Raw genomic sequence first — 13,912 nt, forward strand, 5'->3', positions numbered from 1 at the left:
TTCCATTCAATAATGTTTCAGTCAAATGAACACAAAAATATTTGCATTGCAGACGTGCGAAACGACCTTGCTTCTTAACAGCGGTTATGTATTATAACAGCAGTTATGTATTATATTATACGTTGTGTTACTTGTACAGTTTAGCTAACATCTTTATTTGAAACAGTGTAAATATTTAACGCAAAGTATAATGTAATTTTGACGGTACAATCAAACAGAATAATATATTGAAAAGATTTCATACCGCTCATCGTTATGCTTGTTGTACATCAATCAGCACAATACATCCATAGATCGAGTATGATATCGCTGTATTTTCCAAACGAACTAAGCCACACTATCGCAGATTGTGCTGTGATATTTAGATGTGCAAATTCCAGTATCTTAAGCCTTCGTCGCTGCTGATGCTTTCAAATCGAACTACACTTGAAATCAATTTTACGGCGATGTATTGGCGTATTCTGCAATTTTTTTCTTAAAAACTATAGTCACAATGATTTATTTCATAAATAGTGCAAAAACGTTGATGCAACCTTCGCGATTTGCTAATAATTGCGAGATATTAACTTGGACCACATATTTTCTAATACAACGCCATATTGATTCTCACTACTTTGGGGCTCCGGAAGTAAATTTGCCCGGCTTCAGTGCAATACAAAATCCGAAAGGCATACACTATATTCATACGTCAATGTACATAAGTAAGCTGAAACTGTACGCATAATATGATATGTATACGTCACACAGTGCAACTCTCATTTAATTCAAATATATATAATGTACATTTATTTCCCGGCTTCAGTGCATGTCAAAATCCGAAAGGCATACAACTATATTCATACGTTAAGATAATTTTCAAATTTTCAAGTACTTCGCCGTTTCGTGAAACATGGAAGGCAAAATTGACTTAAATTTGGACAAAAAGATCCCCTTCAAGAATTACGAAATAATTATCAAAAGGAATATTCACAAAATTATTCCAGAATGGTCGGACAAAGAGTTACTGTTTAAAGAATTTACGGAAGGGATAAGCAACAAATTAGTCGGTTGTCGACCTCAAAACAGCAGTGATGAAGATCTTGTTATATTCAGATTGTATGGAAACCAAACTGAGCTTTTTATAGATAGAAAGCAAGAGTTATTAAATGTTCAGTTCCTCTACTCAAAAAATATGGCCCCTAAGTTATATGCAACATTCGAGAATGGATATTGTCACGGTTTTATAACAGGGCGAACACTTGGAACGAAAGAGATGTCTGATTCACATTTCAGTGCTCTCATTGCAAAGAAATTGGCTCATCTTCATTCCATTGAATTACCTAGTAATTTCAGGTCAAATGGACCGTGTGTGTTTAATACGATTGAAAAGTTTTTGAATGCATTACCAGAAAGATTTCCTGAAAGTGTTAAACAAGGCAGGTAATGTATATTGAACATACCTTCAATTTCTTAAAAAAAATAAAGCATGAATTGCAAGTTATAGAACATCTCTTTAACATAGTGCAACACCAAAAAAAATTTAATGAATTGCAAAAATCCAAACCAGAATCTGTACCTTTTGCAGTGTTTTATATTGATTCACAGAATAATGAAACACTGTATGCCCTAACACCAAGATGAGGTGCCAGCATGGGGGGTTGCAAGGGGGGCAACTACACTGTAATATTTGTCATAGCAACGTCTCTATGTATGTATTGCATGAAAATGTTAGTTATATAAAACAGTGCACCATATATGTAAGTTACATTTTGTGACAGTTTTGCCCGCCCCTAAACAAAATCCTGCTGGCACAACTGACACAAAGGTAATATTGTTTTCAAAAGTATAGGAGGCACTTTGTGTTATTTAAATTACAACCATAAGTTTTAGGGTTTTGTTTTTCAGCTCAAGTATAACATAAAAATTCATTATACATATGCATTATAGGTCAATTCAAGGCATTGATTTCTCTAATTCTCTGCACTAAAAGGAAAAAAAATACCCTAATGAAGTATTTATGCTATAAAAGCGTCATCTTCAAAGTTAAAATTTTCTTCGCAGAATTGAGATTGATGGAATAGAGATGACCTTTTTGATATTCTCAGTGAATAAAATGGTTTTAAATGTTTTCCTTTTTTATATATTTCTATTTTACTTGAGAATTGGAAATTTTAAATACAGCACCTAAGGACAAAAGAAATGATCAAACAGAAAGTGATTACCTTATTTTAATTGTATGAAATTAGCACTTAGACATTGCTTTGTCTTCGAATTGTACATATTTCCATTCATCATAATCACACAAGTTTGTGTTAGATTTAGAGGTTTTACCGAACATCAGATAGAATCATAAAAGAGTTTAACAACATAACGATTGACAATATATTTTAACATAACATGTGCTCTCTTATAAGGCAGAACAACAAGTACATAGGTCACATGATTAACAATTAAGTTGAGAGTTATACACTGTGATGTCATTTCCTTTTTTAACACTCCCACTTAACGATCAACTAAATTACTTATTAAGTTAAATTTGTTTTACACCAAGAAGATCTCTAAAACGTTCATACGTAGGCTTGCTTAATGGTTTAGTCATAATGTCAGCAATCATTGATTCTGTAGGACAATACTTTACGCATATTGCGTTCTTATTAACTTGCTCTCTAATGAAGTGATAGGATATGTCAATGTGCTTTGTGCGATTATGAAATTTCGGATTCTTGCACAATTGAATGGCTCCTTGATTATCTTCGTAAATTGTTGTAGGAACAGGTTTCAACAATTCAATATCATTCAGTAATCTTCTTAGCCAGATACACTCTTGTGAAGCTGAACTCAAAGCAATATATTCGGCTTCAGTTGTAGATTTTGATACAGATGTCTGTCGTTTACTGCACCAGCTTATCATACTGTTTTGAATCTGAAAAACATACCCTGATGTAGAACGTCTTGTCTCCACATCACCACCCCAATCGGCGTCTGAAAAACCATACAAATCAGAATCTTTTCCATTCGCAGTAAACAAAAGACCATAGTCCATCGTTCCTTTGATATAACGAAACACTCTTTTTACTGCTTGCCAATGATCTTTACCTGGTCTGGACATATATTTAGATAAAGTTGCGACGGCGGCAGCTAAGTCTGGACGAGTTGCAACAGTTGCATATGTTAAGCAACCTATTGCCATTTGATATTTCTGAACATCTACTGGCTTCTCATTATCAGATAATGATACAAACTTCTTTGACGTATCTAGTGGTGTTGATACTGGTTTTGATTCATCCATTCCAAACTTCTTTAGTACTCCAAGCAAATATTGTGACTGACTGATACTAAGTGTTTTAGCTTGACGGTTGCGCTTTATTGACATTCCCAAAATGTAACCTACTTCACCAACATGTTCGACTTCGAATCTCTTAGCGAGAGATCTCTTTTCTTTAGTCAAAATATCTGTACAATTAGAAAACCACAGTATGTCATCCACATACAAGGCCAATATGACAAAGTCGATTTTACCATTCTTTTGTTTAATGGACTTTATATAGACACACGAATCTGCATTACTTTTTCGATATTCATTTGACAATAGAAACTTGTCGATTTCAGAATTCCAACATCGTGCAGCCTGTTTCAAACCATATATGCTTTTCTTCAATCGACATACATAATTCTTCTCTTGATCAACATAACCTTCCGGCTGTTTCATGTAAATTTCATCTTCTAGCTTACCTTGCAAAAAGGCAGTCTTTACGTCAGTTTGGTGAACTTCCCAGTTGTGTATGTTCGCTACACTCAGCAATAATGTAATTGATGCATAACGGACTACTGGTGAAAAAACTTCTTCATAGTCGGTACCTTCAGATTGAGAGTAACCTTGCGCCACTAGTCTTGCTTTGTATCTTTCCACAGATCCATTCTCCTTTCGCTTTACCTTGAATACCCAACGACATCCTACTATATTCTTCCCTTCAGGAGGAGGAACAAGTTCCCATGTCTGGTTATCTAATAATGATTGATACTCTGAATCAGTTGCTGTTCGCCAATAGTTGCTGTTTTCACCATTCCAAGCTTCTTGGATGTTACATGGTTCGTTGATGTCAGCAGTCAAGCTTTGTGAGAAGTAATTCTCTTCATCAAATCTGTTGGGAGGTCTAGATATTCTTTTTCTGGGAAGGCTTTGAGTTTCTCTAAGAAAATTTTCTTCATATGTCGCTCCCACTGGTTGAAGGTGCTGATCTGCTTCAACTGGGTTTTCAATTTCGTTATTTTCTTCTTGAGCAAATTCTTCCATTGGTATTTCATGTGGTTCATCAATCTTTTCTTCTAGTGGAGTGTAAAAGTTACCGAACTGTTTGTTTTCATTACCTTTGAAGTCGTAAAATCTTTTCTCAAGAAAGACAGCATCCCTGCTTCGAAAAAACTTTTGACTGAGTACATCAAACAATTTGTAGCCTTTCGTCCCTTCAGGATATCCGATGAAGATACACTTCTTTGATTTCTCTGAAAATTTCTTTCGTTGACTTGCAGGCATGTGAGCGTAAACTAGGCATCCAAATACTCTCAGATTAGAAACATCTGGTTTTTTATTGAACAAGCATTCAAACGGTGTAACTCCATTAAGTGATACTGTCGGACTTCGATTTCTCAGATAGACAGCTGTATTCACTGCTTCTGCCCAAAATTGTAACGGCATATTACTGCGTGATAACATTAATCTGGCTGATTCTACAAGTGTGCGATTCATTCGTTCCGATACACCATTCTGTGCGGGATTATACGGCTCAGTAAGTTGATGTGTAATTCCTTTCTGCTTAAGAATTCTTTAAATTCTTTGGAACAATATTCCCCACCATTGTCTGTCCTTAAAACTTTAACTGAACAACCAGTGATGTTTAAAACCATTGCATTAAATATTTTAAACTTCTCCAATACTTCATGTTTGTTCTTAATGAAATAAACATAAGTGTACCTTGAAAAATCATCAATAAAAAGAACAAAATACTTTGAACCACCAAGTGAATTTGTTGACATCGGTCCACAAACGTCACTGTGCACCAATTCAAACGGTTTAATTGCACGCTTTGCTTCCTTTTTGGGATATTTGGATTTATGATGCTTACCCATAATGCATCCCTCACATGGAGATTCTTCCTTAGGCGTAGTGTCCATGCCAATAACCATATCATCATTCAGCAGTTTTGAAACATTGTTCATTCCAAGGTGACCAAAACGATAATGCCATAACATTAATTTATCATCTATTTCAACATTCACATAGTTACCTTCAATGATTTTCAATACATACAGTTTTTCCAGCATTATACCACTTGCCAACAACTTTGTACCTCTAAAGATCTCACATTGATCATCTTTGAAAGTAACACATGCTCCAAGCTTTACCATGGCTCTTACAGAAAGCAAATTCCTACCAAGATCTGGTACATACAACACATCTCGCAAACTTATCTTCTGAGGTCTTTCATTTGCATCAGCAATAATACGGCAAACCCCTTTACCATATGCAAGAATACTTCTATTATCTCCAAGATTAACAATTGATGGATTTAAAAATTGAACATATTCAATCAAATTGCTCTTATTATAGGTCATGTGCTGTGTGGCACCTGAGTTGATAATCCAGCAGTTATTATTCCATGAACTTGAGGTATACAATGCTTCGTCTTCCACCATATTATCATCATCCTCTTTCTCTACGCAGCTAGCAGATTCACCTTTCTTTCTTTCATTACTTTTCTTGTTCCTGTCGTCGAGGACCTTTTTCTTTGGACAGTCACGAGCAAAATGCCCTCTTTCATGACAGTTGTGACACTTCCCTTTAAATACATATTGTTGCTTTCCTTTTCTCATATTTCTTCCAGCAGCAAATGCTCCTTCAGGATCCTTTCCGTCTTGTCGTCGATCAACATCATTTAACAACATGTTTTTCACTTTGTCGTAAGATAAGGAGTCATCACCTATTGCATCCAGGGCTGTAATCAAGGGTTTGAACTCTTCAGGCAAACTCGCTAAGAGTGTCATTGCCAGTTCTTTGTCATCTACTTCTACCCCCATGTCTTTTAGCTGGTCATGCAATGTTCTTAAGTGACTAATATGCTCCAACATGCTTTCTCCTGAACGATAACGGCAAGCGTAGTATTGTTGTCTCAATCTCACTTTCTGTAACAGAGATTCTCTAGCAAATTGCTTCTTTAGAGCGTCCCATGCTTCTTTTGCAGTTGTGGTATGGCGTACATGAATTTGATATTCTGGTTCGATAGCCAGACAGATGTGAGTCCATGCCTTCTTCGCATTACGCGCAAAACTCTGACGAACTTCGGCACTTTCCGACGTAAGTTGAGCAGTACCCTCAGCATGTTCAAACAGATCAAGGCTTTCTAAGTATAAACGCATGTTAAAAGACCAGGTCCGATAGTTCGACCCATTTAACTTCGCAAATTTGAACGAATTCAATTCAGCCATATTCATTTTATATTCGACCGCAAAATACTTATAGAAATATTTTATAAAATCGTCGACTTGTTCGATTCACATGTAGACCATAGCATTCTGGGCCCATAACCTGTTAGATTTAGAGGTTTTACCGAACATCAGATAGAATCATAAAAGAGTTTAACAACATAACGATTGACAATATATTTTAACATAACATGTGCTCTCTTTTATAAGGCAGAACAACAAGTACATAGGTCACATGATTAACAATTAAGTTGAGAGTTATACACTGTGATGTCATTTCCTTTTTTAACAGTTTGAAAGGAAGAAATGTATTTTTTATTTGTGACTGCTACATTCCTAAAAACACTATATAAAGTATTATTCAATTGCAGTTGTTATGGCAAATCTCAATCACAACTCTTTCTTTTTTACTTCTTGAGATGAAAATTGTTTCCTAATTCTTGATGTCATCACTAATTTTTCATGATTGTTTTTGTTAGGTATGAAACAGAAATTCTCAGCCAACTAAATGTGGCAAATGAGCTAGAGTTTCTCAAAGAAAGATTGAAGGATTGTGATACTCCACTAGGATATTGCCACAATGACTTGCTTGAAAACAACATTATTTACACAAAGGAAAAAGGTATATTGGTTAAAGTATAGATCTGGCCATTTGTAATAAGTAGCACATAGTTTGTTTGGAGGTGAGGGAAAAGGCTCTTCTTTGCAATGTATATTTGTGTGTGTTACTAATTACAAATGTAAAGTTTCTTTGATGCTCAGGTTCTGAGTTCATTATGTATAACTAACTTAACTTTGATGCATATTTTTTAAATCATGTAAGTCTATTTTGTTGAAATTGCATTGCTATTTCAACAAAATAACCCTAAAATCATGCTTGTTTTCATGTTTTACTTGACCTGAAATCTTTGTGCAATTCCATGTCAATGTTGTTGAAAGGGAAATTTAAATTTAAAAATGTGTGCAGTTGCTGTTTGGTTTTCTGCAAAATAATAAAACTCCTGAAATGATTATGTCAGTCAGGAATAGATCTGTTATGCAGAGGCATTCCAATAACATCACATCTGGGAGCCCCCAATAAAACTGATTTTAATGTCTAGTATTGCTAATTTTTATGCGGAAGACTACTGAGCAAATGTTCCTTGTTCTACAGTACGTGTCTTCTAGACTGTGGCCTCCTTAGGCGAGGGTGCCCTACTTTCACCCAGTTTTAGCCCTTAGTAGTTATATGTCCATCCCTGCCACAATGATTTTGTTGGGGGAGGGGAGTGCTCTAGTTTGGATCAGATTTCTTTTTCTTCTCGTTGCTGTAGCATTTCAAATTTTTTGTTGAATTCTGTTTACTTTGTATTATGATTAATGGATATTATGATTGAGAGATGCGTGGTCCATTAAACAATAATCACAATAGCTTTTGGCTTGTTTGTTAGGTACATTTTGTGGTGAAATTAAAAGCCCTACCATCCAATTAATGTAAGGAGGAGTGCCTATGCCTCCGCACACCTTTGCATAAAATTCAAAGTTAAGTTATATGCTCTTCTGTCATTAATCATGATAGTGTCGCTTCTCCTGAGGAAGATTGACAGTAGTCTGATCTCAATTAAAGGTCTTGACTGTAAGCCCTTCCCATAGCTAAAAGCAGTGGTGGATCTGGGGTAGCTCAAAATACATTATAGCAGCTTGTTTTGAATTGAAATTTTTTTAAGAAGGTTGTCGGTTAGAAAAGTCTATAGGATATTTAAAAATTAACATGTTACCATGCAAGATTTGCTAAATTACTGTTATATATTTTGAATTGAAAATGCATTTCTAGTGATCTATTCTGACCTAACCAGGATCCCATACCCTGCTAAAGTTATCTCTTCCACGTTTTTCATTTTTTCTCAGAGGCCTAAACTCTACAGGGCCGTGACAACTGATGTAAATGACAGGAATTAAATTTTACAAAACATGCGAACGCTTGGTCATGAAATAAAGAGCTTTCGAGAGGCTCGTTGTATCTAGACATAATTAGTTTTTAGTTTTTGCCATTCCGGACAAGACCAATGTTCTCAATTTAGACAATTTATGCTGTTAAAAACCATAGGAACTACTGCTAAAATGCACGATGCTCAGAACTCATGAAGTAGTGGTTTTTCCCAGTTTAAACTTTAAATTTATTCCTTATTGTTCATACTATGAGTTACAAAAACAAACTGGGAAATGCAAAGGCATAGGAGCGTATGGAACGCAATAGTCATTAAGAGACTGAATTTAGTGGGAGGAGTGGATATCCCACTTAAAGTCCAACAACTTTGTCTTAGCCTACAGACCCCGTAATTAGTAATCGACCACTGGTCACTATGGGAGAATTTTTGGACCAGACAAAAAGAAGTTACAACTTACGTTTTGACACTTTTATTAACTTCAAAACTTACTGATGTACTTACTCAGGGATGTACAGAATTGGATCATATTTTCACAGCGTATTTGTCTTGTATACTAAACATTTATACTATAAGTTTATGACAAATCACACATTTATCCATGTATTTCCTAATTGAATTATGCTAAAATCACGGTAAGGATATCTTACTCGATTGCTAAATCCGAGTTTGGTAAATTAAGCATAAATGAACTTTTTATGATGAATAATAAGGACAATCCATGATGAATGATCCATGATGAATGATTTATGATGAATGATCCATGATGTATAATCCATCACATCCTGTATTTTCTCTCCTATAGATGACGTGTCGTTTATTGATCATGAGTATGGTACATACAACTACTGTGTTTTTGATATTGGTAACCATTTCAATGAGTTTGGAGGTATGTAATTAATCGCTGTGGTTTGCTTTTTTAATCACATCCTCTTAATACACACATGCAATTGTAAATTTAATACCCAAAAATTCTTCTATGCTGTCTCAACCCATGTGTGTCTTTTTCAGGTGTTGTGGTTGATCCTGATTATAGCTTGTATCCTGACAAAGAATTTCAGATGAAATGGTTAAGAATGTATGTCAGCGAAAAAGCTAAAATACAAGGTGCTATTGATTATGCAATGTCTGTTATAATTGACTCTGAGATCTGTGTTTGTAGTTTAAACAAATATTTTTTTCGTACTGTTACTTTCGTAAGGTTTTGCTTATTTTGTTAACTTATATTTTCAATTTATATCGTTGCTTATACATCACTTCCTTTTCTTTTGGACTTTGTTGAAAAGTATGCATTGGCAATTTTTTACATTATAGGATGTGATGATTTGAGGAGTGAAGAGGACATTGAATTGTTACAAGCTCAAGTCAACAAATTTTCTGTGGTTAGTTATATTATAAGTTTATCCATCAAGCAAAGATCTTCATATGTGCTTGAATCTGGAGTTTACTGGAGTTTTCTATTTTTGTTTTGATATAAATGATCATCTTTAGTGCTGTGCATACTCAGGGTATTTCATCTCCGGCTTAGGTTTCGGCTGAGTAAACTCCGGCTCCGGAAAAAAGACCTCTGGCTACTACTAAAGAAGCTCCGCATCCTGTTAAACAAGCTTCAGGTCGAGTAAAGAGTTTACAAGTCCGAAAATTCATGAAGTTTGATAGTGAAGCATGCCGTTTCTCGGTAAATGTAGTCTCCGCTAAAGAAGCACGCTAAGACATTATTAATGATGTAGGATATGACAAAAAAATATTGCCAAAGGCGTGGGTGTTGGTCATCTCTTCTTATGGCAGTACTAAAATTGACTGGTCTTTTAAATAATCTAACAACTAAATTTGGAATTTTTGCTTTGAATGAAGAAAAAGTTATATTAGAGACTTTTACTTCGATGAGAGACAGCGGCTTGTCTCAGAATTGCTCTATGTCTGTGGAAGTTTTTATAAACAACAAATTCGTATGTTTGCTGTATTTTTTGTTGGAGTTTAGACACTTATGGTGTTAAACGTTTGCGAAAATCTCACTGACGGATTATTTGACTCATCTCCTGCTCCCGGCCTACGGCTCTTGAAAAATAAATCAAATTTTTATTAAATTTTATTTTAAGAAAAGTGTGATTGGTCAAAATTATAAATAATACGCTAAGCTAGCGCATAAATACCAAAGGTTATTTTTTATTATTGTCATTCAGTTTTTCCCGTCATTTCTACTAACAAATGAAATTGGATTGAAAGTGAAAAATTAAACTATTCAACAAAATAAAATTGTTCGTGCAATTTGCTGAAGAACCTTTTGAACGTTAATTTGTACTTTTGAAACCTTATGGGTGATATACCGTAGAGATCGAAAGTAACTGCTAGGACTAATTTCAAAATTAGTGGCCTCAGGGAGTGCTTTGTTTTGCTCTTAGATTTGGAAGGCGCTTTGTTACGACTTGTATATTTATCGGATAACTCTAAATCCACGATTTGTATACGGTATTTTTACAAATGGTTGCGGTATTTGATACGAATGCATGCGAAGTATAAATGTTGTAAAGCTCTTAAAAGTTCTATAAAGAGGGCGGTTACTTCGAGGTAGCGGTTACTTTTGATTTGGCGCTTTTTGTTGCGATTCTTTAGAAAATGTCATAAAAGCGGATACTTTCAGGGGACGCTACTTTCGTGACTCAATGGTATAAGAACTTTGATGTTATCTACCTATTATTTTTTGGGAATTTTTGGCAGCTGCTGTTACAAAAAATCACCTTGTCAGTTTCATTGGTGCGTTCTTAGGAAACGGCTGTCATCTTTCTTTTTTCTTGCACAAATGCATGTTTTCAACTTAATATTTGATGAACGTGTTGGAAAAATAAAATATTTGATGTACAGTAAGCTGATACTTCTACATCCGGTGGCAGAAATTCGGATTTTCATCAGCTTCACTATTTTACGACTCAAGCATTAAATGACATCCATAAATGTAATGACAACATATAATAGTAATTCCTTTCCTTTAAGGTATCACATTTGCTATGGGGAGTGTGGGGATTGCTTCAAGCAAACTTCTCGACGATTGATTTTGATTTCTTGGAGTAAGTGAAGCATACTCTTTTTCATAAAAATAGTTCATTTATCTTGTGTTTGGTTTGTACCATGCATCGTGCATTTAGCCGTTATTATTTTTGCATGGAAAATCCATCGATTCTGTTAGGTAAAAAAGCGTGCAGTTTTCACGTGTTCCAGTGCCCAAACCAGTCATGTTTTACTACAATTTACTTTTTCGTTTCATCCGATTTGAAAAACTGAATTGCCTGTCATGAATCTAGTGTTTGTAAGCCTTTTGGCTAGAATATCTTATTTTTCAAATCGTCGTTACCAGCATTGTGTTCGGAACTTCTTACCTATGTGAGAAATAATACCCGAAAAAGCGGCCAAGAGTACCAGGAAAAAAAGTCGTCAGTGTTTTGAGATTGTAGTGGCATGCCCAGTCTTTCACTCCTACAGTGCGAATTTTTCACCAAAATTATTATTTATTTTTGTGGAATATAGATTCCATTCATTGTTTTTCTAATGATTAAACACCAAGATATAAGAATTGTAGGAGTAAAAGCTTGGCCACTGGATTGCGGGTGAACATTTTTTTATCTTGATTATTTTAAAGTGGGGTTTATTTTTCAACCAAAGATATGTTCCAGAGTTTTGCGGATTAATTATATTGAAAACAAAAGGAGTTTATTTTATCGCTCAGTGGGTTATGTATGCTTTAAGATAATCGGTATCAGCTTAAGCATTTCCATGTTTGATACGAGGTCCTTTAAATTTTTAAATGCATTAAATGAAATGAAAGCATCATTGACAGGACCGGTCTTGTAACAATTGGGAGCTCATGTATGTTTTCATATACAATAGATTGTTGTCATCAGTCGCCATGATGGGGCAAACTTCAATATAGACAGAAGACTTTATGTTAAAGTACGTTTACCCTACTACGGAGTGAAAACTGACGGCAGAATTTGACTGCGTTTACACCATAGATATAGTAGGTCTAGATCGCTGACGAGTGTGACGTAATATAAGACTTATTAAGACGGCAGCGTGACATTCATGATAAATCCAAGATGGCGCGGGAACCGGGCAAAAAACTTAGGGCTACTATTAGGCAATTGTTGTTTTTTGCAGTTTACTTCCTTTCAGTGTTTTCAAACTCCTCCAATCAAGTTTTATTGGAAACAAAGCGTTATTAATAATGTTTTGAAGCCATATTAGACAATTATTATTGGAATACAGGCGAAAATATCGCTTGCGAAGTATTGTGTAAATTGGTCGTTTGATTGTCTCGAGGCGTTTGTCTGCCAAACTAAACGGATTTCGTCTGCTTTAGTTCCCATAATTGTTCGTCCACATTGAAATACATGATATTGAATACATACAAAAAGATGGGAAAATTAATCTTCATCGAAGGGCTTTATCTGCTGCTTTCACTACTTTTACCAATGAGGATGGACTTGTAAGCTTGCCATAGGTCTTGAAAGATGTTAAGCTTGACTTTAATGAACCTTCATGACAGTATGAGTGGTCAGATATGAGAGGTTGGTCATAATTCTCTATGGTTAAGGCAGTTGCACATTCAGCACACTTGATGCAACTTGGCTATGTATCCACTGATATAGGTCAGTACGTCATCATGCCAAAGAGTGAACTGTTTAATAATGCTGAAACTCTCCTATCAACATTTTGTGTCTCTTCAGCTAGCTTGCTTTCACTTAAAACAGAGCAGTTGGCAGTTGCTGGGGCTGTCATGTATTGAACAAAGAAATATCAGTAGTTTATTTATCTTTATACGTGTCATAAAATGAACCAACTGAGCAGTTTGATACAATTTTTGTCAGAAGTCATTAGTTGCATGTTAATAATGTGATTCAATTTAGACATTTGTATTTATAAAATTGTATTGCCATTGGAAACAACTGGTATCATAGATGGTGTTGTAGCTATAGCATAATAAAAACATATACTATAACTAAGTATGATAAGCATAAAAGTCACATATATTTTATTCACAGCTATATCTTATGATAATATCAGCCATAGCCAGCATTTTTATTTGCTCATTCTATCTCAATCTTGTGTGTTCACTCACTGTAAAAACAATAGATTTCTAATGAAATGAGCAATGATGCAGTGAAATTTAAATAGCGAGTGTAAAACATTCATTTTGGATATGCCACCGATGACATCCATATCAAATATTTCATAAGATAATATATAAATTTAATGAACACCTTAGCTCTGGTAAAAAAATACTTTATACAGAGCTTTATAAATCTCTCCAAAAATAGTATTGTAACAGTATCTTGGGTTATGTGTTTGAATGTAATTGTTTCAGATTTTGAAATAACCACTGTTAATATAACAAGCTTCTGAACATAAGTTCCTCTCTTTCGTTGAACCACTTAGCTGTAAGATCGCATCAGTATAGCCAATGCTCCTGGATACAATTACTTGAGATGAGGTAAGTTTCCTTCAGTTAAGTTTACTAACTTTAATAGCTTCAC

The 13,912-nt window shown here is 34.9% G+C and overlaps 1 protein-coding gene and 1 long non-coding RNA gene across 5 annotated transcripts in view; one reads left to right on the forward strand and one right to left on the reverse strand.

Moving 5' to 3' along the window:
* LOC124456095 overlaps window positions 1-5,617 on the reverse strand; it is an 8,137-nt gene extending 2,520 nt beyond the window's left edge. Inside the window, exons 1-2 of the long non-coding RNA XR_006952099.1 lie at window positions 5,607-5,617; window positions 2,377-2,383 (exon numbers count right to left, since the gene is read on the reverse strand). This is a non-coding gene — a long non-coding RNA (uncharacterized LOC124456095). The remainder of the gene's footprint in view (window positions 1-2,376; window positions 2,384-5,606) is intronic.
* Window positions 1-13,912, forward strand: part of LOC124456090 (probable ethanolamine kinase) — a 35,006-nt gene that overhangs the window by 9,660 nt on the left and 11,434 nt on the right. The window contains exons 1-7 of one of the 4 annotated variants that reach the window (XM_047006626.1): window positions 786-1,419; window positions 6,939-7,081; window positions 9,190-9,273; window positions 9,396-9,491; window positions 9,699-9,766; window positions 11,376-11,449; window positions 12,267-12,329. In XM_047006626.1, coding sequence (XP_046862582.1) covers window positions 890-1,419; window positions 6,939-7,081; window positions 9,190-9,273; window positions 9,396-9,491; window positions 9,699-9,766; window positions 11,376-11,449; window positions 12,267-12,309 — 1,038 coding nt within the window. In that variant the 5' untranslated portion in view covers window positions 786-889 and the 3' untranslated portion in view covers window positions 12,310-12,329. Of the gene's footprint in view, window positions 1-785; window positions 1,420-6,938; window positions 7,082-9,189; window positions 9,274-9,395; window positions 9,492-9,698; window positions 9,767-11,375; window positions 11,450-12,266; window positions 12,330-13,814; window positions 13,870-13,912 lie in introns of those variants that run through there. The other 3 variants (XM_047006627.1, XM_047006624.1, XM_047006623.1) reach the window with 3 other exon arrangements.

This window comes from Xenia sp. Carnegie-2017, unplaced genomic scaffold, assembly GCF_021976095.1.
Source record: "Xenia sp. Carnegie-2017 unplaced genomic scaffold, XeniaSp_v1 HiC_scaffold_42, whole genome shotgun sequence".
Taxonomy (NCBI): Eukaryota; Metazoa; Cnidaria; class Anthozoa; order Malacalcyonacea; family Xeniidae; genus Xenia; species Xenia sp. Carnegie-2017.